Below are 27,408 nucleotides of genomic sequence, written 5' to 3' on the forward strand. Positions count from 1 at the left end.
ACCCCTGTGGATTTAATGTATACATATGAAAATTAAAACCACTTTTAGCTAAAAATAGATCCTCTGGGAGGGCTCCGGAATCAGCTGACATGCACAGTTAGGAGGAACCTGGATGGCTGACAACTGTTTTGGCTTCAAATGGGAATGAAACAGCCTGGTGCAGCGGTTGGCCACTTTTCAGGGGTGGCCTGCCAAGACATCATTTACTAAGTTGCTCACAAGCAGGAGCGGGTCGTGGGGGGTAGCTAGAACCTGGGGTCGGAGCCACTACCACACTCGGCTGCCCCAGAAGCAGCTGACATGTGAAGAGGCCAGCTCAATGTTTTAGCCGAACTGAGGTCTGCAACTTTTCAAGGCACTCTTGTCCTACGGAGTGCAGTCTGCAATTCTGAACTCCAAGAGGCTCAGCATACCAACAGCGTAACTCATTTGGCACGAAACCCAACCTGGACTGATGTGGTGGTCCTTATTTATGCTACTTAGGGTAAATACCCATCTGTTTTACTGCAAAAATATCTGTTTTATTACACAGGGCTGCCCCATACACCCCGGTGGAGTTGTGTAATGTACAGCATATGCATGGTATTAGCTCCCTAACTTGCCGAACATGCCCGATCTAAGGCTGGGAAGAATCCCTTCTCAAATGCTTTTCAGGGAACATCCTTTTAACATTTCGCCCAAAGAGACCAAAACATGAGTGTGGTGTGTGTGTGTGTGTGTGTGTGTGTGTGTGTGTGTGTGTTGAGGGGTGGGTGGGATGGCACATACCCCTAGAACATGGAAGTGCCTACCAGGGAGACCTGGAGGCAGGAGGAAGAACCCGTGTTTCATTTCAGAGGAGGCAGGCTTTGCTCTGGGCCACCTTTGGGAGACATCAGCGCTGCCCGTTCCAACAGCATCATTCCACAAATATTCCCCTCCCTGGCCTTATTCTTTCAAACGATAAAATATACCAACCTTTATCTAGAGTTTGCATGTAGCTGGTAGTGTCCTAACAGTTTTGCCTGTGGTATCTCAATGAACCCACAAAAACATCACCACCATTTTACAGATAAGGAAACTGAGGAGCTAGAGGTTGACTGGAAATGTCACCATTGTAAGTGATGGAAGCAAGCAGTCCAACCCAGGCGCCCACACCATTGGCCCTGTGAGGCCCTCAGGGACACCCCAACCTGTTCGTAATAAAAAGAAGAGGAGTGATTCTGTGGGAGGAAACTGGATATAGCTTTTCATATGGAGAGAACTCATAGGGTCAGGAGATCAGAGTGTGTTTTTCACCATTGGCCCTTCTTCTGAGATGTCGGATCCTTTAATCAACCTTCATGCTCTCATCTGTAAAATGGGATTTATAATCCTATCTTACAGAGCAGTTGATTTGATTAAATGGATAAAATGGTAGCCCCTTCCCTAGATCAGAGAATCTCAAATGGAAAGACCCGTTCTCATCTTAGGGCTCCTGCATTATGTGGCCCCTTGGCCTAAATGTTCACCAACCCAATCGTCACAGGGTGGACCCCGGCTTGTAATGCAGTCCTCAGTGTCTCAGAGAAAACTTCTTGGTGGCCCATTCTATAGCAGACATCCAGAAATCTCTGTCATATGACTTTGTCTTATTTCCTTCCTTTCATCATATTTTCATGTCTTCTTTTCCTGCGTTCTTAGGTGTTTATTCCTATCGTGTCTGTTTTTCTCTCCACAAGAATGAAAGTTCCAACATAGGAGGCAATTTTTTTTTACTCTGGTTCGGTTGTAACCTGTGCACTTAGTGCAGGGTCTGGTGTAAGATAGGTGACCATTCTGTGTTTCTTAAATAATTAAGTAAACGGATAGTTGGGAATCCACGTATGTCATTTCCTTTCCTATAACCTATTTCTGTCTCCAGAAGGAGAATGCGAATTTGGTCAAATACCAAAAAATGCTTGGGGAGGGGCACCTGGGTGGCTCAGTCATTAAGTGTCTGCCTTCGGCTCAGGTCAGGATCCCAGGGTCCTGGGATCGAGCCCCACATCGGGCTCCCTGCTCAGCTGGGAGCCTGCTTCTCCCTCTCCCACTGCCCCCACTTGTGTTCCCTCTCTAGCTGTCTCTCTCTCTCTCTGTCAAATAAATAAATAAATAAATAAATCTTTAAAGAAAATGCTTGGGGATATTTTGACTGGCAAATATTTGTACCTCTTGCCCTTTTGCTTTCAAGCCAACAAAAATTTCATGAAAATTAAGATGAAAGGGACAGACAGAGGGCACCACAATAATGAGAATGGGTATAGATTTGGTATGTTACAGGATAATAAGATCTTCTGCTTTCTCAAACTATTTAAAGCCATGCTTCATCTTTCCTACTTTCTGTTTTGATGCCTTACTCATTAAGCAGCCCAATTCATGTGGTTCTAATATCTTAAATTGGGAGATGCTCCTGTAACATCCGTATGTTCCTGTATTCTTCCTCTCTTGAAGAAAAACAGAAATAAAAGAGATTTATACCAGTTACAGAACTGCGTGAGCGAAGATACACTCAACAGGTTGAAGAGTGAGGCCATCTGGCATCACTTTGAATTTGACAGTCTTAATTAGGCAATCTGCTCACCAGCATAACCAGTGAGAAACCCGGGCATGATGGCTGTCCTCATCCCCTGCCACCTAAGATACATTTCCATTTGCGTGTGTGCTGGGTTCTAAAGACCCGTATGCACGGAGCACAGCCTGCAGTCAGAGGATGCTGGTATGGAAAGGGGCCTTAGCAGCAGGGCAGGACACCTGTACGGTGGACTTCTATGTCTGCCAGCCCGGCATCACTCCTTTCCTTCAAGGAACAGCATCTCCACTTCCCCAGGCCTGGCCAACAGAAATACCACATTTTCTTGGACACTGTGATTGGTTCGGGGCTAGGCGCAAGAGCCAAACCTGACCAAAGGTGTTAGCCATGAGAGGTTTGCCAGAGCACTTGGAAAAGAGATGCTCTGGGTTGTGAATTTGGAAGAATAAAAGTCTGGGGCTGCTGGTGACCCTCCTGGAGGGAAGCCCTCTGAGAGTGGGGGATACCAACACTCCAGAAAGCAGAACTGAGGACTGAAGGGTGATCCTGATGACATCATCAGAGCCTCTAGACCCTGGTGTTCCTGAAGCCAGTTCAAGCCTCAAAAACTTCAATCATGTGAGCTGATAATTTTATATGTTTTTGCTAATGCCAGGTGGAGTTGGGTTACTTTGGATCACAACCCAAACAGCTCTGGTAAGAATGAGACTAATATACCCTTATTATACAAATGGGGAAACAGAGGTCCAGAGAGTAAAGGGGTCATACAAGTCAGTGAGCTGAGAGAGACTCCAATGATTATGCATCTCTTTTAGAAAACTTCTAGATGTCTTCCCTAGTCTAGACCCTTGGATTTCTCTGGGGCTCTGCTCCCACCCTTATTTCATATATAGGTGCCCCTCAATCATGCTGTCACCTCTCCTGCCACCTCTCCTCTGATTTACCTCTAACCATCCCCATCTCAGAACTTCTCACATGGCTCCATGCCCGCCCCAGCCCTCCCCACTCTTCCCTCTCATTCGTCTATTCTGAACTTCTAGAAAGCTAGCCACACTGTCTAATCACATGGCCCTCCTTTCACACATTACCTGCATTAACTATTCAAAACATTGAAAATAGATTTCAAAGTCTTAATTGATGGCAGCCAGCCCATACCCTTCCATCTCTCAGCATTGTTCTCTGCTTCCTTGACCACCAGGAACAGCTACTATCAGTAACAGCAGTGGTTTGATAGAAACAGCACCTGCGGTTGGTCTTTTGTGACATATCATTCGATCCACTCACCAGTCTCAGGAGCAATGGCGACTTCATGGAGTGAATTTAAATGTCTATAAGGGGCAGGCAGAATGAATGAGGAAGCCAACCGGATGACAGGAAGACAGTAGAGATTGGAGGGCCACAGGGAAGGCCCCAGCTACAATTACTGATGCGCTAACTTCTGGCAGCTAACATTCTAGTGCTTTCTATAGACCAGCCACTATTCAGAACCCTTTACATAGATTAACATTTAATTCTCAGAGCAACCTATTGAGGTTACTGCCATTATCATATTCATTTTATAAATGAGGGAACTGAGAACTAAGGCCCAGTGAAGTTTTTGTGTTCCTCTAACTTTCTGAAATTACTTAGCCGATAACGGGCAAACCTTGGATTTGAACCCAGGCAGCCGGCCTCTGGGGTCTGTATTCTGGAGGTTTAATCTTCCAAAAGTTACGAATTTTTAAAAGTGAAATTCTCAATGTTGTCAATAAATTCTTTTCATTAAACCTTTTTCATTAAACACTTCCACACTGAGCAGCCAGACAGGACATATCTGTGGGGCAAATTTAGCCCAAAGGCTGACAGTGTGATTTCTCTGGTCTATTTATTTCTTCCATTCTGCTGATAAAACTTACGCCACAGGGGCCCCATCTACATTCCTCACCTTCTCAGGCCCTCTTACTCCACTACTTGATATGTTTCCCACTCTTTGAAGCACAACATAGCACCCAAGTCCAATGGAAGGATCTCTAAGCACTTCATCCTATCCCTCTCCAATATGTGTTTGTGTTCTTTTTATTCTGTAGTTATTTACCACATCACCTTACATTTATGAAATAAGGTAGTTAATATGCATTTTTGAGGATTAGAATAATATTAATTGACTGGATTATTAGACTGTTACAAATATGATGGTGGGGTGGAAGGGCAAACCTGTAAAAGTATTACATTTCTACAGGACTCTAAATATAGGAAAAAGCCTCATTGATGTAAATAGGAGTCCACATTCTGACCCAAAATATAATCACCTTCATAATGTGGAGTGAATCAAGTGACATCAGAGTAATATTCCTTGGCATATCATAACAGCTTAAGTAAATACACCACTTGAAACTCTAACCATATTGAGATCTATGCAGACTGCAGTACAGGTGATGTTAAATCATTTCATTAATCATTTAATCAATCTCCCAACTTGAGGGCAAATACAAGTTGGTAGTGCAAAGTACAATCAGAAAATGGAAAATAATCATTTTTTTAAAATCACTAAAACTAAAAACAAAAATAAAAGAACTTGGGAAGTGTTCAAGGATAGAAAATATAGACAGACAAAAGCCCAAGTGAGCTTAAACTCAGGAAACAGGCATTTCTCCACTTCCAGTTGGAAAGTTCATCCATTTATTACCATCCAAATGAAATCTTTTCAGCAGGGTCAAAAGGGCCTTTGTTTTGACATTTAATTCACTGGCGATGTATTTCCTACGTTAGGATGCAAAACACCTCTCACACTGCTTTTTCATTAATTGCCTTCATTTTTCAAGTTCCCTGTTTGATTTATAGTCAATTAAAAACACCCTCAAAAGCCATGGCTCATGTATGTTAAGTACAAATATGATTAATGCAACACCACGCACTCCATGGATGATCGGACCACTAGTCAAGGTCATTGTCAAGGTGGCGTGACCAACCAGTGTCCTGGTGAAAGAAACCCATGGGGAAGGTGGAAAGCCAGGAGTGCAGGTCATGGACAATCTTTCACTAACTGGATCTATTCGAAACAAGGAAAAAGAGGTACTTTTTCTGTATTTTTTTTAATATTACAGAGGAAGAATGAAACTTGGTTGTGAACAGAAAAAATAGAATGCAGTAGAACTTCTCTATCTTCTCTATCTCATCCAGGTTGATGAAAATAGATAGGAAAATGAAGTGGCACATTTCCTTGATGTGTCACCATTGACATCAACAAAAACAATCCACTAGACTAAAGAACTCTAGATAAGAGCCAAGGGACTGGAATCCTGGGCTCAAATCTTGATGCTGCCAAATATGAGTGATACGACCTTGGGTAAATTGCTTTGACTAGCCCAGCTTTAGTGTCCTCATCTGTAAAATGGGCATATGAGATTATTTTATCCCCTAAGGCCTGTTATGAGGTTCAAGGGGGCCCTCCACACTTAGAGAGTGCACAGTAAATGCCAGCTATGAAGGCCATGGATGTCACACTGATCAACACTCATGGTGCATTTTACAAATCCCAACATCTGTTCCCAAGGTATGCAAACTTTTTACATTTTCCAGAAATGCTCTCTCTCTTCTTGCTGTCAGCATGGGCATACAGACCATCATAAGGAAATCTCTTAAGACTTATCCCTGCCTCTCTAGAAAACAAACATACTGAAACTTGAGAAGAGTATCAGAAAAGTCAATAGGAGAAAAAGTAATATCAGCCTAATGCATTTGACATGCGATTTCCCACTAAAATGAAGTAAATAAGGACATTTGGCACATTATCTTACAAAAGAAAATTTACTCAAATTAAAGAACTGCCTTCTCTGCTGTAATTAGTCCTTATTCCTGTTTCACTTGTTTTTTAGTGCCAAATGATCTTTTATTTTTATTTTTCCCAAATGACCTTCTAAAAGAAAATTCTAGCCAAAGTAAATGGTAGTATTCTCCCTCTATCTCATCTATTTGCTTTTTTTTTTTTTAATGTCCAGGCTTAGAAAAATGTTTAAAAATACAATCTCATCAATCCAAGATAAAAAAAAAAAATCTACTGGTCCATGAAGTTCAAATCCTAAAATCACTCATTTCTGCAGATTTTTAATGTCCATGATTTATCTTCTATCAGTCCCGGATTAGATGGCCATTGTAGGGACACTGAACCTACCTAAGGTCAAGGATAACAGTAGTAACAATCAGAAATAAACTTTTATTCTGTTAGGTCACTGGGGTTGTTTGATACCAAGCCTATTCTAACTAGTGCAAGTGCGTTATTAAAAGTGTAATTATATAGGTTGTACAAGTCAGGAAAAGACAGATGTTGGCGAGGATGTGGTAAAGGGGAACCCTCTTACACTGTTGGTGAGAATGCAAGCTGGTGCAGCCACTCTGGAAAATAGTATGGCGGTTCCACAAGAAGTTGAAAGTAGAACTACCCTATGACCCAGCAACTGTACTACTAAGGGTTTCCCCCCAAAATACAAATGTAGTGATCTGAAGGGGAATCTTCACCCCAATGTTTATAGCACCAATGTCCACAATAGCCAAACTATGGAAAGAGCCCAGATGTCCATCAGCTAATGAATGGATAAAGAAGATGTGGTATATATAGACAATGGAATATTACTCAGCCATCAAAAAGAATGAAATCTTGCCATTTGCAACAACGTGGATGGAACTAGAGGGTATTACGCTAAGCAAAATAAGTCAATCAGAGAAGGACAATTATCATATGATCTCACTCGTATGTGGAATTTAAGAAACAAAACAGAGGATCATAGGAGAAGGGAGGAAAAAATAAAACAAGATGAAATCAGAGAGGGAGACAAACCATAAGAGACTCTTAATCATAGGAAACAAACTGAGGGTTTCTGGAGGGGAGAGCGGTGGTGGGATGGGGTAACTGGGTGATGGACATTAAGGAGGGCATGTGATATAATGAGCACTGGGTATTATGTAAGACTGATGAATCGCTGAATTCTACTTCTGAAACTAATAATACACTATATGTTAATTGAATTTAAATTAAAAAATAAAAGTGTAATTATACAGGTTGTATTTTAGGTGAACTCAGGCACAGCAATTTCTCTCTGTGTGTCTGTGTCTATGTGTGTGTGTGTGGTGGGGGGCATCTATGAAGAGTAATCCAGGAAGGATAAACAGTAACAGGTAGAAAAGTGCTGGTCTAATGGTGCCTAGATGGCCAATGGGGTGTCCTTTCTGGACTCTGGAAGTTGCAGATATCTCCCATTAATATAAGCTAGAGGGTCAAGAGTATGGATCCCCTCAGCTAACTCGATTATAGATCTCTCCATGAGGCTAGGAAGATGTGCTTGAGCTGATATGGCCAGGGCAGAATAGTCTGTTCTGTAATTTTGCAAAACACAAGATAGTCAGTGGCTTATCACCTGGTCCTTTTCCATCTCAGCTGGATGGCTGGTCAGTTTTCCAAGGGTGCTTATTCTTCTGAAGCCCAGGTGTCAGCTGGAAGGGTGTAACCAACATCACTATTCAAATCTCATGGGGCCAAGATGATAGGTACCAGAATCACATGATTTTCATGTTACAGAAGAAGCAACAATACTAATCCATTAAGAGAATTCTGGGTGTTGGAGGCCTCTAGGGATCCCCAACCACAAACCCCTCAAAGATTCTGCCCTGAGTCCAAAGGCCTTGAATGGATGTCTCCTGAGTTTCTGCCTTCCAAGCTGTCTTCCCCTTTCTTCTTGCACTTCTCATAAAAAAATGGGAATAAGCACATCTTCCCAGCTCATTTTTTAAGACTGAGATGAAGGCAGGAAACTTTTGTCCAAGTTATCATGAGTTGGGGGCTTTGCATCACACTGTGAAAGATACAATGAAAGAGCTCCCCTGGTTACATTAGAAGAATAGTGGGATACCATGTTTTGATCCTAGAAGCTTGTTGAAAAATGGCCTTTTAAAGACGAAAGCAAGTCTACTTAGTGGAAAGGAGAGTAGAATAAAGAGTTATTTGGATGTGAAGAAAATAAAAGGCTTTAGAACAACTGAAGGAAAGATGTATTGGAGTGAACAGTGAATAAAATATTAGGGAAAGAAAAGGAGTGGAGGTGACCATTAGTAACAGTTAAAGTAGAAAAAGATAAGTCATTGAGAATTGAGGAGAAAGATGAAAAAGGATAAAAGGAAATATTACTATCTGAACAAAGAGAGCAGGAAGCCATGGACAGAATAAACATTTTCTATAGCCTGCTAAAAGCTGAACCCAAAATTGGTTGAATATAAGTCTGGGATATGAGCAGATATACTGTGTCTGTCAGGCAAAGAGATAACACTTTCAGACAACCTTATAGAATTGCGAAAAGTGTAGACATCCACTGATCGATTATGCTATGTTTACACCTTCCACAAGACAAAACTTTATAGTGATTGGAAACCAAAGATCTTAAATATTGCAAAGATAAAGCAAAACTGGAAAGTACAAATGCCATAAGCGGAGTCCAAGAGATGTTACTAGCCTGGTGTCTTTTAACCTCTTTTATTACCTAAAACATCAGCTTGTATGTATATGTTGCTAAAATAATTCTAACCATTTCCCACATCTTGGCATGCAACCTCAAGTATCTAAGTATTTTCAAACTTTCTGGTTCTGTTTAACTCTTCTCCATTTTCATCCAGACATTAGCCTTGTGTCAATATGGCCTTCATTCTGAGAGCACCCACCACTCAGTGGTTTCTTGGTTAATCATATTTTCAGAGATAGAAGGGTCTTATGTTCATGAACAGACATTTCTGCAAAGAAGACATCCAAATGGCCAACACACACATGAAAAAGTGCTCAACATCAATCGGCATCAGGGAAATCCAAATCAAAACCTCAATGAGATACCACCTCACACCAGTCAGAATGGCTAAAATTAACAAGTCAGGAAACGACAGTTGTTGGTGAGGATGAGGAGAAAGGAGAACCCTCCTACACTGTTGGGGGGAATGCAAGCTGGTGCAGCCACTCTGGAAAACAGTATGGAGGTTCCTCAAAAAGTTGAAAATAGAGCTACCCTATGACCCAGCAATTGCACTACTGGGTATTTACCCCAAAGATACAAATGTAGTGATCCGAAGGGGCATGCACCCCAATGTTTACAGCAGCAATGTCCACAATAGCCAAACTATGGAAAGAGCCAAGATGTCCATCAACAGATGAATGGATAAAGAAGATGTGGTATATATATACAATGGAATATTATGCAGCCATCAAAAAACCCCCCAAATCTTGCCATCTGCAATGACATGGATGGAACTAGAGGGTATTATGCTAAATGAAATAAGTCAATCAGAGAAAGACAATTATCATATGATCTCACTGATATGAGGATTTTGAGAAACAAGACAGAGGATCATACGGGAAGGGAGGGAAAAATGAAACAAGGTGAAACCAGAGACGGAGACAAACCATAAGAGACTCTTAATCTCAGGAAACAAACTGAGGGTTGCTGGAGGGGAGGGGGGTGGGTGGGATGGGGTGTCTGGGTGATGGACATTGGGGAGGGTATGTGTTATGGTGAGCGCCGTGAATTGTGTAAGACTGATGAATCACAGACCTGTACCCCTGAAACAAATAATACATTATATGTTAGTAAAAAAAAAGTAAAATAAAAAAATAATAAAAGAAAAAGGAAAAAAAAAGAAGGGTCTTATGTTGAACCCTAGGAAAATGCATGAAAGAAATGGAGTAAGAAAGGGGAAGAAGGAGAGGGAGGGAGAGAGTAGGGGGAATGTTCGTTGCCTGGGGGGAAGGTTCATCAATACTCAATACTCCTGGCTTTTCCTTTCCTCTGGAATAGAGCAATACATTGCTATTTCTTCTGGAAATCTAGATTTTCCCAAACAATATTCAATAGGCATTCTCAAGGCTATGGAAATTTTCTTCTGCATTTAGGCACAATTAACCTTATTTGCAGGGTCTAACTCATAACAACCCATGTTCGTTGCTTTGAGATGAACTCAAAAGTATCAGACCAGATGTACTCTTTGTATTTTTTACCCTAGTAATACATATGAACCTACAGTTTCACTGAGAGGGGGCTAGTCAGATTTTGCTGATCCAACAATTTACATACAAATTCATATTTAAATTTTAAATATCCTCAATTCCCATATCACTGCCTTTTTCTGAACGTGCTATCATTGATAATCAACCCAGTTCCATTTAGCATTTACTAGCTTACACAGAACCAACAACCATAACCCACTTAATTACTTAGGGGATTAAAAAAAAAAACACAGACATACACAAAACTGTGATATTGGAATATACAGTATGGTCTAGTTTAAATTAAAAAGATCCCCCAAAGTATGATTGTTTCCAGCTTCTCAGCGGTGAATTAAAAGCTGTTTGGTGTCGTGAAGATTACAGAAGCAATCACATTTATGGGCCTGCTTTGCATACCAACTCTATTAATTTCCATACTCAGTGTGGTTTCACATTTCTACCCATGTTAATATAGATGCTGTTTGGGATAATCGCTTGCAAAAAAAAAAGAAAGAAAGAAAAGAAAAGGGAGACACAGAGAGAAGGAGAAGAAGAGAAGAGATGAGACAAACAGATGAGGGGGGAGAAGAGCCAGAAAAAAATGGTTCTCTTAAAGTTCCCTTTGAAAATATTGATTCTGATAAATAGAAGAATCAAAGACAAATAAGGGTTCCTGATGGCCTGACCCAGGAGTCACACTCAGGGATCAAATTAACATGAAATCACACATTGGAATTCACTTATTGTGACAGTTCTGCACCTTGTCATTGCAGACTCTAATTGCCGAAATGATTCCATTGGTATAATTGGATCAAGATGTTCATGGACTTCACCTTGGGTAGCTCCCTTGATGCTCGGCATTGCATCTTTATTACTGTGTTCCTTTCAACTCTTCAAATGTGTTCCAGCCTCAAAGAACAATCCAATCAAGCAAGCTGGTTTTATTTTGGTTTTTTTGGTCTTATTTCCCTTTTCTTTAAACACACCAGCCATAGAGCAAGGAATGAAGGAACGTGGTTAGCGTGGAAGGCAAGCCTGAGACCGTAAGGGCAAATGCACAATTATCTTCCCTAAAGGGACCTGGGAGCATCTGAACAAATTAAACCACTGTTTTCATATTCTGCATTCCCAAATGTTAAAGAATGGTGCTCAAGAGCTTACAATTAAATGGTTATTTGTTTACCATCAATTTTAGATTCTACTGTGCTAAAACTATGCTTGCTATGCATTTAGCAATGCACTCCATGCCCTCATAAAGATAAAACAATATGATATTGGCATTAAAAATAGGAAGAGATTATAACCACAGATCTGAGGGGAGCATATTTTAATTGGAATTTGGGGGGATTTGAGTTTACTCCACAAAATAGCCAGTAGAGGTTTTGAATCTTTCTGAAGACCCTCTTACTAGCCATCAGAAAAGGAGTTTTGAATTCCTATGACTAAAAATTCCCAGAAGCCAACATCCTGCTCTCACCATTATTTTCATCTAACACTATGCACAAGGAATCCCAGTAAAACAACAATCCTTGGGAAGGCATTGGTTTTGCTCTCAGGGAACTACCCAGGGGAAATGGATTTAATTTCCTTTGCACAGAGTAGCACTCACATTGGAGGCTGGTGGTCTCCTTTTCTGGGACCAGTGAGAAAATGCTCACCAATGATAAAATACTCAAAAGAGATACACAACCACTTTATTCACCTCTCAGCCGACAAGGCTCTAATTGAAGAGCTTCCACCCTGGGTCAAGCAGTGACATAAGAAAAATGATCAGAAAACACTTAGCTCAGGGAATGCCACATCCTGAGACACATTCTTAGACACTGGTGAGTTCAAATATGAGAACAGGCCCAAAGAATCATCAAGTGATGCTGCTTACAGTTTAGAATCACCTGGTCCTCGATGAACTGAGCTGGCTGATTGATATGGAACACTTTCTGCTGAAATCCAGGCGCGCAGTCCAAATCTTCTGCAGATGTTAGCAGCAGCACCTGAGAAAAACCAAAGCCATCAATATTTTAACAGCGGCTTATGTGTTTGCCCTACTAACTTCTACCAAATCTGTGACTTTTAGAAATGAGCTGAGGTTTTAATTTCATTTCCCAAAGGAAGAGGTAAGTTGATACTTCTCCTGTGGCTGCCAACGATTCGCTTTGGCAATGAGATTTGGAAAACACGCAAATGGGAACAGCTGCTGTAGTTTCCATCAAGTTGCTGTTAAAGAAATAACTTTGTCAGATTTTTACACCTGCTAAGAATCTCACCATGGTTTCTATGTGTGAAATTACATTACAAAAACAGTCAATTTCATATGATGCCCGAGCTAAAACCAACTTCACTGTCATAGATGAAAAGGAGCAGTGCCATATATAATGAGGAGGAAAGCAGAATATTCCATTGGAAATTACTTCCCAAAGGAATTCAGAGCCCACTAGACCTTCACAATCCAATATGGTGGCCACGAGCCACACTCTGCCGCCAAGCACGTGAAATGTAGCTGGGCAGAACTTGTCAGTATAAAATATATGTTGGATTTTGAAGACTGAGTACCAAAAAGAAAAATAATGTAAAATACCTAATTTAATAATTTGTATATGGATTACATGTTGAAACAATAATATTTTACAGACTGGACTAAATAGATATGTTATTAAAGTCAATTTCACCACTTTGTTTTTACTTTTGTAAGTCTGGCTACTAGAAAAACCTAAACTTTACAATTGCTTCCAAAAGCTCAGCTTTGTCTTTGCAAATCCTTGGAGTGCTTCATCCTGGAGTCAAAAATCTAGGCTATATGTTTTGGAATATAAAAGTATGTGACACACCCTTGGACAAGGGGTAATTTAGTATGGTAAGAAATAGTCAGGGGTTTACTAGGCAAAGACTACAAGCCCTGTAAAGATAGGAGTTACCTCTTTTTCCCCAACTTTGGTACCAAGCACCTACTGCATATATGGACACAGAGAAGATGCTCCATAATACTTAAAATGTAACTGCTAACATTTTTCAGCCTTTACTACATGGCGAGCACTATGCTAAGTTTGTTATATGCATCATCTCCTTTAATCTCTACCACAGCCTATGATGTATTTAATATTTTATAGGATACATTTTACAGACAAGGGGCCTCACATCCTAGAGAAGCTAACACATTTGCCCAAGATCGTGCAGCTAGGATGGGTGGGGCCAGGATGTGAATCCAGGCTTAAGTGTCCTCTGATTTGGATCACTGTGAGAGCTCCTCCCATACCCCTTAGGCTTTCCATGTCATGGGGCAGGATTTTACATTTTTTTTGCCTGAGTTGTTTCTCTGAAACCTGGGGAAGGCTGTTTTAACAGAGCATGGTGCCAGCAGAGAGTGTTTGGAAATTCATATTCTCAGCAGCAGCCCTTGACCATAACTGATGAGAATCGGTGCACAAATACCCCAGCTCTCTCACCCCTCAGGAGAGACATCTCGCAGGCAAGGGTTCTGTCTCCCTTTTTCCATGTGGATTTCAACTCCAGGTGCCCACAGTGGCATCTGGCTTGATAACTCACCCTCCATTCACTGCCTTTCCTTCCCTGGCTCATTTTCTCATGTCTTGTTGGTATTTTCTGACACCACCCTCCAAATAAAACTACTTGCACTCAAATCCTTGACTGAGTGCCTGCTTCTTGGGAAACCAAATTTTGATACTAGGATGCAAACTCTTAACCACTGTTCACAAGCTGTTGAAGAAAACTCATTATTATCCCCAGCAGCAAATTCACAAGAGGGCACAAAAGGTTGGAAGCCAGGGAACCAGGGCTTCTCTCTAAATACCAGCCCACTGAAATGCAGTGAACCCCAAGGAATGAGAGCGAGAATTAATCTTTGGAGGTTCATGGAATGGCTGGACTGAGGAATATCAGAGAAATTGAAATGGGCAAGTCATCACCCTGACCGACATCATCTTTCAAAAATCAAAGGGGTTAGGATATTATAGTTCCCTCTCGGAGCAGTTCTGCTTGTGAAACTTTCCCTTGCCTCCAGAGCAGCCTCTGGTTAGATTGCTTCCAAGGCAATCATAATGCTGACATCCCAAGTGGCACACACATAGAATGCAGATTCAGGACTCAGAATAATTTGCACGCAATTTTGCAAGCAGAAAATCTGTAACTGGCCAACGCTAATTCAGTTAAACAGTAAATGGTCAGAGGTGGCCTCCAGGCACCCTGAGCCTACAATTATACCTTAACCTTCTAATCAGCTAATTCTGCCCTCAACCCCAGACCAGTAAACCAGTCAGCCCCTAGGACCTAAGGAGATGCCATTTCTCTAGCGATCCTGAGCATAAGAATCCAGAACTGGTTGAGAGGTTGGTTGAGTGGAGCCCCTGTTCTTGTCTCTCTGCAGCTCCGTCTCTGTCCTGATTTCTTGGCAGGCTCTATTCAGGAATCCTCAGGAGTCATAAAGGACAAATAAACGTTTTCCAACAGCTGACCATCAGGGAGGATGGGAGTGATGAGAGGACTCCCAGAGGCTCAGATTTTATTTGTAAATTGTTGGGTCCCTCTACCCACCAAACTTATAAGAAAAAAGCATGCAGCACTCTCCTGGGCAACTTGTGACTTAGCCAAGGAAGAACTAGTCTGTCCTCCCTGCATTCATTCATTCACTTATTCCCCCAAACTTATTAATCTCCTGGGATTCAGCAAGCACTTTGCTAGGTGCTGTTCTGGAGCTTATATAGAAGCATAATAAGCCAGTAATTAGAAGCACAAACTCCAGAGGTTCAAATCTTGGCTCTGTCCTTTACTGACTGATAGCAATGGAAATATGGAGAATAAGATGTGCATTGAGAGGAGATATATGGATTCAGTGGATGGTGCATCTAAAACAACTACAATAGGGGCGCCTGGGTGGCTCAGTCAGTTAAGCATCTAACCCTCCCTGCTAGCTCACTCCAGTGCTCCCTCTCTTTCTCAAAAAAATTAAAAATTTAAAGAAGCAAACAACTAGAATAGTGTCGCACAGGATAAGTGGTCAGCAAGTGTCAACTGTTAATGTGGACTAGAAAAGGTGACAGGCATTAACAAATCATAGTTCAATTAATTAACTAGAATTTTAACTTGAGAGGAAATTGTGTCTTTGAGAGCATGTAAAAGCCAGGGACAGGGAGTTTAACTTCATCTAGGGGGATCAGGGAAAGCAAACCCACAGAAGGGACATTTCTGCTTTGATCTCAAAGATGGTTCAGAATTAGCTGGATAAATGGAAAGGAACATAGACTTGTCTTTTTTGCCAACACACTTTTTGCTTTCACGTAAGTTCCTTTGTGTCTGTCTGGGTTTCATGTAACAGATCTCTGAAATTAGAAAATTGCATTTAAAAAATAATCCAGACTAATTTAGGGCTTCCCAAAAGCTGAACGTCTGACTGGGCAGTAGTGGTAGAATATATTACTTACTGCTATCGCCCCTTGAATTTTTAGCAGAATTTAAGTAGTATCTGTGCATGAACTTGTCATGGATACCCACTCTCCAATTTCAATCATACTGAGTTTGGTGGAAGAATATGAAGAAGCCTCCCTCATTGGTTTAAAAGCGAGTATTTGGACATTACTCGAAAACTAGGTTAAGCCCCTTCTCCAAAATCATCAGATGTCACTCTTAGAAATATGCCACCTGGACATACTTTTCTCCAAACCCTCTTTAGCATTTCCAGAATATATGCTACGAACAACATTCTGAATTTATCTTTAATGCCTTAGAAATAATGGCTTTCCTATATGGTTTTTTTGTTCATTTATGCATTAGCTTGCACCTCATAAACAACAACCAATACACCTTTGAAAGCTCAGCAGTGATCAAATTTTATGATCACCGAAGGATTTCTATTATTTGAAAATTACAGTCAGCCTGCTTAGGAAAGCAGATTCATGTTCAGACAAACTATAAGCACAGGACAGAGCCACACTGGTTCTGTATGAATCCCAGTTTATCAGCTGCCATTTACCAGCTGCAACCTTGGGCAAGTAACCTTCTGTGTCTCAGTTTCCTCAGATGGAAATTGGAACAATAATAGTATCTTAAAGTTACTATGAGGATTAAATGAGTTAATTGTTGTAAAGAGCCTTATGTCGTACCGGGCACATAGTAGTTGCTCAATAAATGTTTGCTATTATTCTTATCATTGTTTCTATATATTATGTTTAAACCAATATACGTGATTCACTGATATTATATTCCCCAGGGTAGACATTGACAAATAGCATTAAAATATTACTTTTTTTGCTACTATAAAACTGGTCAGTGTATAGACTATGCTCAGAAATATTCAAAGGGAAACAGCAGGGGCCTGAGTCAGGTAGAAGGTCGGGGGGGGGGGTTGCATCTTGGGGTCAGGTGCACAAAGGAAAACATCAGTGCCTGTTGTGAGCTGAGTCGTGCTGCTTTTGCAGGACACCAAGCATCCTTTAAAACAGTAGCTCAGAGCTCCATCCTCTACGTAAAAGCCACTGCCCTAAACATACACACCGATAGCAAAGCCTTACATCACACTTTTTATATCTGCTTCTTTTTTTTAGCTTCCATTTCTTTATTGCTGTTCCGAGCTTTCTTTTTTAAAAAGAAAGGGTTTATGTTTATCCTGACAGGTAGTGATTCATGAACATAGCCAACTTCGGAATTTGCTTCCAGAAAAATGTTTTTTCTGTCCCAGACTGCAGGTTGCCAACTGGCAGCATATGGGATGGATGTGGCCAGCAGATTTGGTTAGTTTAGCCATAGCAGTCTATCATAAGAGTTAAATTATCATATTATCAAGAGTGTACCTCTCTTGGCTGTCCTTGTCTGCACCATTCCCTGTATTATTGCTTCTGTTCACTTGACTCAGTTACACGCTTGTCTGGCCCCCGAGGCATCTGAATTTGCAATCCCTACTCTAGACTTTGGAAATAGGCTTTTCAAGGGAAGAACTCTCCTTGTTATGAGTTTCTAATTACTTGTCATAATAGTATCCATAATTGCATGGTCCTGGCTCTGTTGCAGCGACTTTGGCCATGTGACTAAGCTCTGGCCAAGAGAGGGAGAGTAAAAGGATTTTCACCACTTCTCGACCTGGCCCCTGAAATGTCGTCTCTTCCGCATCTTTGAAAACAGAAGGGAAGGACTTCTAAGATGGCGGATCCATCCAATAGAAAGAGCCCAGAAATCAGTCCCTGCTCAGAAGACAAGTACTTAGGAGAACTACCCAACAAGGAAACTGCACATGCAGTGTGCAAACCCTTAAGATCTGGGGTTGTGTGTGTGAGCCAGCAGCTCACCTGGCTGACTACATGCTAAATGTGGAAGGGACAAGGACACAGAGGGGCTTCTATACCATGGCATCACAAATACGTCCCAGAGGTCAGAGAGAAATATCAGGACTGAAGAAAAGCTTAACACAACTGTATTCGAAGTAGCCGTAGCTAAAAAAAAAGAGAAACTTCCTGCCACAAATAATTATCTCAGCGGGCAGCAAACAACCTCAGATCTCATCCTCTTTTAAGCCAGCTCCAAAATGGTATTTTCCAAGTGAACTCACTAGTGTCTCCTGGCCCCTCGTTGTTTTCCTCATTGACTCACTGCTTTTTGCTATTAGCGTGGATGGACAGTTACTTTATCCTTGCCACAAAACACCTCTGGTTTACTCTTGTCAAAGTCGGCCTACTGGAATCAGTTTGGAGGAGCTTAGATTGGCGGGGAAGAAAGGCTACCAGCTCTGACTTGCAGGATATAAAAATGTTACAGCAATGAATTTTGATTGATTCTTTATCCTGCCAGAGTCCTCGAAGGGTTTATAAAGGCACCCTGCCTACAGGGAAAGCGTGGAAAAAAGAGGTACTTTAAAGACATGCATGGGCACACCCACGTACACACACAAACATACGTGCACACATGCATGGGCACATGGGGATACCCTCATGAGAGCGTCAGCTCATGTCATCCACACTACCCTCGAATCTGACCTCCTGACCATCTTCCTGGGGTTTTATAGCCCCAGAAACATGGAACACCTGCCATTTTCTTGGCCACTAATGTAACTGACACTTAGAAATAATTTTGTGATTCTTGGGAAGAAAAAGAGAGCGAATACTTCCAGTTTGGTGAGTTCTTCATACGCAGTTTGAGTTGTTGAGTGTTGTCGCCTTCACACACAGTTTTGGACCAACATCCTAGACCTTATTGCCAACTGAATGCTACTCAGTATCTTCTCCTCAAATTGTTAAAAGGGAAGCCACAGAATTATGGTCCCCCAAGGATGTCCTCAGCCCAATCCCCAGAACCTGTGAATATGTTAGATTAAATGGTAATGGGGAATTAAAGTTGAAAATCAACTGACTTTAAAAGAGAATGATTATACTGGATTATCTAGATATAATCACAAGGAGCCTTGAAAATGGAAGAAAGAGAGCTGAAGAGCTCGAGAAAGAGAAGTGACAGAGCCAGGCCGCAGTGATGTGGTGTGAGAAAGCCTCGACCTGCTATTGCCAGCTTTGGAGGTGGAGGAAGGGACCACCAGCCAAGAAGCGCAAGAGGCCTCCAGAAGCTGAAGAAGGCAAAAACACAGATTTCCCCCTAAACATCCAGAAGAAATGCAGCTCTGCTAACACCTTGATTTTAGCCCAGTGAGGCCCATTTTGGACTGCTGATCTTCAAAACTATATGATAATCCATGTGTGTTGTTTTAGTTCATTTTGGTTAATTTAATTTTTTAAATTTAGTTAATTTCAGTTAATGCTAAGCACGTGGTAATTTGTTACAGCAGTTGGAGGAAACTCATACAGTTCACCATGGTGTTGGCCCCACAGTAGACCCTCAGAAAATATTGGTTCCCTTTACTTGGTTTTTCAAGATATAAATATAATCCGGGCAAACCAACAGGGAGGGAGGAGGAGAGGAAGGAAGGAAGAAGGAGGAGTGGGGGGAAATGGAGGGAGAGAAGAAGAGAAACAAGATGAAAACAGGCTCATGGCTTTGGAACCCTGGACAAGACTGTCAGACGGTCATGATGTAGAATTTGCTGTCTGAGTGCTCCATTCCTAAGCACAAACAGGCGTAGTTTCTTCTCTTTTGTCTTAGCAACTGTCCTTTCAAGTGGTGGGGCATTTTGATCTGCTGTCATAACAGAGTAGTTGAGTTCATTTTTTTCATTAATTCCCTTAGTCAAAGTTTAAAATTTCTATTATCTGCCAGGCCTTTGGATAGATACTGGAGATGGAGAAATGAACAAAGCCCTTGATAAACTTATTATCTAGAAGGAAAGGCAGACACAGGGGCAAATAATATATTACATTACATTATATTATATTATATTTTCTATATATTGGGAATTAAGAAGTAGCTCAAAACAAAGAATCTTGAACTAGGTTACCTGGGTTTAAATCCTAATTTTACCCTTTAGTTGCTGTGTGACCCTGGGCAAGGTACTTAACTTCTCTGCCTTAGTTTTCTCATTTGTACAATATAGCCAGTAAGGTGATCTACCCTCATGGGTTTGTGAGGGCCAATGAGTTAACATAAATCAAAGGTTTAGGATAGGAACTGGCTCATAATAGGTGCTATATGCTACCCATTGTTATTATTATTTATATTAGTATGGAGGATTATGTAAAAAACATTCCGGAAGTGCAGAAGAAGGAACAACTCACTCTTTGAGAATAGGGACCATGTCACAGATAAGGCCATACTGGAAAGCTGACTGACATTTTTAAAGTAGCAAAGTATAATAAAGAACATTCCATGCAGAGGTTTGGTAAGTACAAACACCAAGGCATGCCAGCTGAAGAAACAGGAAGCAATTTGGCAGGAATAACAAGCTCTGGGTTGTTTTCAAGATTATTTGAAAGTGTTTTGTCCTCAAGTAGGATTGAGTCGACCAGGCATGTCCTCCTTTAGTCTGGCTAAAACAGAGCTGAAAATAATTCACTCAATGAAATCACAATTTCTGTCTAAATAGAATTAACTCTTTACTATTAAGATTCCAGGATTAATCAACTAGACTCAATTGGTAAATTTTAAATGAAAAATAGTTTTGTAAGAATTTTAGCTAATGCAATTAGGAAGGCTTGGTTCGCTAGCCCTTAGTAGAAACTAGAGGCTGTACCTGCCCTAGAGTTGGTGGTATTTATATCTATTTATGAAATCTTAGTAATTAAATTAGGGGTTTCAAATGCCAGATAAGACCTGCTTCCCTTAAATCAAATAAAGAAGGGTGTCCCTATATGAAATACTCATGGGTGAGACTCAGCAGCCCCAGAAGTTCAACTGAGCAACTATGAAGTACCAACTCTTTGCCAGGCACTGGAAGAGTTGTCTGGTCTGCACATAAAACCCTAACCCCATGGAGACAAAGGGTAGGAAATAACTAGATGAATAGATCTAGGGGTTGAGGATTCAGTCCAACAGAAGACAATGCCCCAGTCCATCACCTCAGCCAGTGTCCCATCTCAGACCCTGCTGCTGTGGACAGTCTCCTAAGAGCTCAGCCTTGTCCCGTAGAGTGTCCTCAGCCTCTTCACACTCTGCTATGGGGCTTGCTCCTATGCTGCAGGAGCCTGGTTAATGCAAGGTCGAGCAGAGCTGGGAAAGCTGGAGGAGCTGATGCTCCAAGGGTAGCCCTCAATGGTGCCCTCAAATGGGAAATGGCAGCTGCTTACATGTCCTAATTACCTTCCTCCAGATGCACTCCTCTGGGAGACATCCCATGTGCCTTTCAGAGGTCCTGGTGGCATAGTCCTTGCTAAGTGACCTCAGTGACACTTCATTACATTGGCTCTCTCTCTCTTCCCCTGCCTCACCCTCTTGCCCCTCATTCCTGTTTCCTGGGTTATCTCCCAAAGAAAACAACCTGCATCTTGCCCTTTGTCTCCTGTATCCAGCTCTGATTCCGGGGAACCCAAAATAAGACAGGTCCCATGTATTAGTTTCATATCACTGCTGAATCAAATTACCTCAATCTTAGTGGCTTGAAAAGTATTTTATTATCTTATGGTTCTGGGTATCAGATGTCTAAAATGGGCCGACAGGGCTGTATTCCTTCAGCAGGCTTCAAGGGACAATGTGTTTCCCTTTGGCTCTCCAGCTCTCGTAGGCCAACCCCATCCTTTAGTGCATGGCTCCTTCCTCCCCAGTGGCATAGCCAACAGCATTGCATCTCCTTGTCTCTGTCTCTCTTCTTCCATCATCACATGCCCTTCTGTTTCTGCCTCCTCCTGCATCCTTTTTATAAGGACCATTGTGGTTATATCAGGCCCACTTGGGTAATCCAGGTAATAGTCACGTGTTCTGGAAGTTAGGATGTGGACATGTTCAGGGAACCATTATTAAGCCTACCAAAACCCATGAGTAACTTCTATAAGGGAAGGGGAAAGTTCTATAAACACAGTTTCAGCCCAAAATGTCTAAGAAGTATAGAAACAAAATAAGTGTCCATCAATGGAAGAATGGATAGAGAATATGTAAGATATATATTATATATATTCCATATATAATATGTTCTATATATCATATCATATATTGCATATTATGGAATACTCATATATATAATCTATATAGAAAGAGAATATTATTTAGCCATGAGTAAGAAGGACATCCTGCCATGGGTGACAACATGGATAGGTCTCGAGGGCATTATGCTAAGTGAAATAAGCCAAACAGAAAAAGACAAATACTACATAATATCACTTATATGTGGAATCTAAAAAAAAAAAAAAAATCAAATTCATAGAAACAGAGAGTAGGAAAGAGGTTGCCAGGGGCTGGGAGGTAGGGGAGACAGGGATAGGTTGGTCAGAGGGTACAAATTTTCAGCTGTAAGATGAATAAAATCTGAAGATGTTATATAAAACATAATGACTATGGTTGGCAGTGTGTGGTATGGTTGATGTTTGCTGGGAGGGCGGAAATCAGATGTTCTCACCAAAAAAATAAAAACTTAAAAAAGGCAGGGATAGATATGTGAGGTGGTAAAGATGTTAATTAACTAGATAACTAGATGGGGGGCAATCCCCTTACAAGGTACATAACTGTGTGCCAGTTGCCATAATGCACACTTTAAATATATTAAAATTTTGTCAATTATACCTCAATAAATCTGAAATAAGCAGACAAACAAACAAACAAAAAAACCTCCCAGAATGTCCAAGAGGGAGTCATCCCATAATCACCCACATTCCTGACAATATTTACCTGTGAAATCAGGAAAATCTAAAGGGAAGACCCCACTGATGGTCAATAGTCACATACGCAGGCCTGCTGTTGTCAATTTAACAACTAGACTATGACCTTTCCTTGCCTAGAAATAATTATCAGATCCTGCCTGGCCTTGCCGTGAAGTGGAACATTTTATTCTAACTGTGCAACTCTCAACACTTTCTTCTCTGCCAGACATTAGACAAGATGTCAGATTTGTCATCACACCGGAAGGTTTTTATTAATTATCTTTCAGAGGCAAAGTCCTTTTTGTAATTTATTTTTTCACACCAGGAAAATTCTTCTATTGAACTAAATGTCTATCTTGTTAAATTGTTTTTTCCACTACAGGTTCTCGCTTTGAAAAGTTCTAGAAGAAAAGAAATAAACCCAGCAAAAGTTGGTGTTGAAGTCAAGGAATTGATTATGTTAAGCAGAATGCCACATAACCTCTCTTGGGATAGAGCGTAATATGCATCTTTTCTCTAAAATCTAACTGCCTAGGGGCCCCTGGGTGACACAGTTGGGTAAAGTATCTGACTCTTGCTTTCGGCTCAGGTCATGATCTCAGGGTGGTGAGATCAATCCCCACGTTGGGCTCTGGGCTCAGCAGAGTCTGCTTGAGATTCTCTCCCTCTACCCCTCCCTATTGAGCTCTCACTCTCTCTCTCTCTCTCTAAAAATAAATAAATAGATCTTTAAAATCTAACGGCTTAATGTGTAGTTAAGGTAAAAATTTGTCGGAATGGTTGTTTGCCTGAATCAGAAGGAATTGCAATGTCTGCTCTACTTGCCAATTAATCACATTCTTAAGGATTCTTCCATCGATGTAAGGAACATTTATTGAGTTCCTACTACCTGTTTGTGGCAAGATGGACATAAATGAGTAAGACAAGGCTCCTACCCTTTAGGAACACAAAGCACAATGGGAAAGAATGGTATGTGTATACATACTTTAAAAACACAATTAAAAGTATAGGAATGGAGTACATAACCTTGTAAAAATAGTAAAAAGGAAAACACAGTTGGCTCAATGTTAGGGCAGTGGGAGTAAGATCCCTAGAGAAACCACTGTCTTAAACACATCAACTTAGCTGATTTCGTTTGTGTACCCTTATATTTTAAACAAAAGAAGATGCACAGTGAGAAGGACTATGAATGATCATGATCCCTGAACTGCCTCTTCATGCTGCTACCAGTTATTACTCAGAAGGACTCAGATGTCTCAAGACTGAGCTACCCTGATGTTGAAAAAAAAAATTCCCAAAGTATTTGATAACAACTTTGTTTTTAAAAGACAAGAATTCTTGAGAAGATAGAAACTAGAAAATAATTTAATATGCAACTTTTCTTCTGCTTCATATTTCTAGAATAGTAAGCAAGATAGTAATAAAATGTCTAAGTAGAACACAAGGTGGCCTCGGGTTTCAAGGAAGATATAGAGGGAGGCCTTCCCACAGTGAGGAATACCAAGGGGAGTCCTTATAAGTGTTTAACAATTGGCTCTCCAATAAAGAAATGTCTTGATTTGTAACATTTGCTAGTTTCCATTGTGCAGATACTCCCATCATGGCCAATTTTGAGTTACCAACATGGTCACTGTGTACAGAATTGGGAAGAGATTTGCACAATTGGCTCCCATGAGCTAAGCAGCTCCAACACAGCACTGCGTATGCCAGTTGCTAATTCTGGGTAGTGGGCTAAGAACTTGCTAGGGTTTTTGCAGGATCTTTATGAATATGAACCACCCAGGACCAAGGAGAGCTTCCTTCTTTCCCATGATGACACTTTGTAATCAAGGATGGGGTTATACTACTATATGAGTTAAAACAGCCTGGAAAATCCTTACTAATGGAGCAAAACGGCCCACTATAATTTGGTTTTTTAGTAAGAGAAAATGCAGTGAATCCTTGATTCATGAGCGTGTATTATTTAAATATTGCTTTTGATGTTTTATCCAGAATCCTAGCTCGAATGATCAGAGATAATCCTGCCTTCTGACATAATTAGGGAGCTGCTGCTTTGCTAAGCTGGAGGATAATCAATTTGACCTTGAAAGTTTGTCTATGGTACTACTAATGTTCAGAACACAGATGTGGCAGCCACACGAGAGCCCCCCTCGATTGTCAAGCATCAGCTACCGACTTTGTTCCAAGGACAAATAGGCTCTACCAGGGAGGGTGCAGAGTCTGACGGCCAGCAGACCCCACAAGGCCACTGTGTCTGTGAGATGGCCTTTAGTTTATGGATTGATTGCTAACATTTAAATATCAAGGATTTTCACTAAGTACTTGGGTTTGAGGCAGTGCTGGGATTGGAGTCAAACATTCTCCTGATGGGCAGAACCTTATCTCCAGATGACCGCAGTCCATACCCCTCCCTCTTTGTCCCCCAGCACCAAGTGCCATTTGCCTTTTATTATCTCAGTTGTGCTGTCGGTTTCCTAAACTAAACTTCATAGTGATGTTTGGTTTGCATTCATGTCTTTATAAGGATTTTTCTGATACCAAGACCTCTTCATTCTTTTACATTACCTTCCTGGCCTTCCCCAGTACCTGAGCTTCCATTCTTCATTTACTGATATTCCTAGGAAAAGAGTCTCCCTTGAATGGGTTGCAGAGATGTCTTTTACAGTGAAACCACCACCACCATAAAAAAGTCTACAGTATTCTCCTCTTGAAACTGCTTTCATATTGACTGTCTTCTGGATGCTGGGGAGCTGAGTCAACCTGCTCCGTTACTCAAGTTCATATTTTTTCAGAGCATTAGGCCCTTCCTCTTAGCTCATTTGCTCAAAGGCACAAAATTTTTATGGTGATAAAAATGGCTTATTGCTGGTCTCTGAAGACAGAGGACATCCCCTCCCTTGGCTTCACTGCAGGGTCAAATGAACACCCTCCTCTCTAACCTCTACAACAGTTGGGAAGCCTCTTCAACTCGCTCCTTACTAAAAACAAACAAGAGAGGTATATGTAGATACAAACATATGATCTCACAAACCCCTCCCTTTATCATCACTGCATTATATTTAGGTGTGGATAAGCCAGTCTGTTTACCCCATCAAGCAAACATTTGTCAGATTTTGAGCTGAGAAGAAAGAAAACATCTGAGCCAAAATAGTTTGAAAAGGACATTATATTTTTTTCCTCATATCTTTTTGAGTCCACAAGTTCAATTACCTGAAATTTCATGAGTCAGTCCTTGGGATATTTTCATCTCAAGCTGGATTAATGTAATAGTGAAAGTTTCTGCTAATCCTACTGCTCTTTCAAAGTAAGTTTGATTCTTCTAAGGAAAAAAAAATAGTATTATCTCCCCCATAGTAAAATTTGCAGAAGAGATCTTCTTCAAAAATTAGACAGTGCAAAGTATGGTCATGTGAAGGGCCCCCATACTAGGCTGGGAGGCTATACTAGAATCTCCCTAGGTAGACGTCAGCTGCAGACTTTGTTCCAGGGGCAAATAAGCTCAAGCAGAGAGGGGTATGTTGTGAGGACTATGAGCCCCATTGGGCCCCTGTATCTGTTACATGGCCAGCAAGGTAAGCCTCCAAGTGGGAGGTGCTGGGGTGGGACTAAGGCCATGGAAAAGAGACTGTGGAGGAAGGAGACCCAGGTCCCAGCTCAGGTAACCAATCATCCCAGGGTTTCTGATACTATCCGGGTTTAGCACTGAAAATCCCATATCCAGGAAACCCAGTCCCAGGTAGCTTAGCCCCAGCAGGAAATTGAGCCATTGGAGGAGAAAGGGTTATAGGAACTAGCAATGTATGGGCAAGGTTGGGGGGAAGAAGCACAGGCATAGGACAGCACCCCAGTAACAGTGGGGCACCTTTTTCTCACCTAAGCCTCAAAATCTGGGAGGGAAGGTGGTTTCCAGACCCAGCAGTCGCTGAGAGGAGCTGTGAGCCCCACTGGACAAACAGAGCAGCCTGGTGAAACTTATTCTCCTTCCATCTGAGCTCTGTCCTAGTCCACCACTCGCTCAAGTCTTCACTGGTAAATCACAGCCCACAGGCCCAGTCCAGCCTATTGCCTGCTTTTGTAAATAAAGTTTTATTAGAACATAGCTATACTCACTGATTTACCTATTGTCTTTGTTTTCACACTACAGTGGCAGAGTTGAGTGTTTTGCAACAGAGACCTCATGGCCTGCAAAGCCTAAAATGTGTATTATCTGGCCCTTTAGGAAAAAATTTGCAGACCCCTAGGCTAGAGGGCAAGATGAAAAAGGATAGGGAACTGGCCAGGAAGGGCCAACAAAGCTGCTTAGCCACTCCTTGCCTATGATGCCAGTCACAAAGATCGAGAACTACTGGGAGAATCTAGGCCAACATGTCGAAAACAGACACGCCCCACAATTGCTGGGAGTATAAACAAAACCATGAGCTTCTTAAGCAGCCTTCTATGAACCAGTCCTTTTTGAATTAGGCTCCTGCAGAGAAGGTGCAATTGTGGAAAGATGGGATTTAAAAAGCCCAGAGACACTCATCCTCTTCATGATATTTTTTGGGTCAATTTTCTATAAGATCAATATTTACCAAAAAAAAAAAAAAAAAATTAACTTCCAAAGAAAATAATAAACGGGAAGGACGTGGAGGTTTCGTTCTTTGGGATAAAGGAGAACTAAGTGTTTCATAGTAATTATCAATAGCCATGTGATAAATATTAAATGAGCGCCTACTATC

The 27,408-nt window shown here is 41.3% G+C and overlaps 1 protein-coding gene across 3 annotated transcripts in view; it reads right to left on the reverse strand.

The window, feature by feature from the left end:
- Window positions 1–27,408, reverse strand: part of CDH13 (cadherin 13) — a 1,400,946-nt gene that overhangs the window by 770,178 nt on the left and 603,360 nt on the right. For all 3 annotated transcript variants that reach the window (XM_078063200.1, XM_078063199.1, XM_078063201.1), the window contains one exon: window positions 12,403–12,514. In XM_078063200.1, coding sequence (XP_077919326.1) covers window positions 12,403–12,514 — 112 coding nt within the window. The remainder of the gene's footprint in view (window positions 1–12,402; window positions 12,515–27,408) is intronic.

The sequence above is a fragment of the Halichoerus grypus genome, chromosome 15 (assembly GCF_964656455.1).
Source record: "Halichoerus grypus chromosome 15, mHalGry1.hap1.1, whole genome shotgun sequence".
Classification (NCBI taxonomy): Eukaryota; Metazoa; Chordata; class Mammalia; order Carnivora; family Phocidae; genus Halichoerus; species Halichoerus grypus.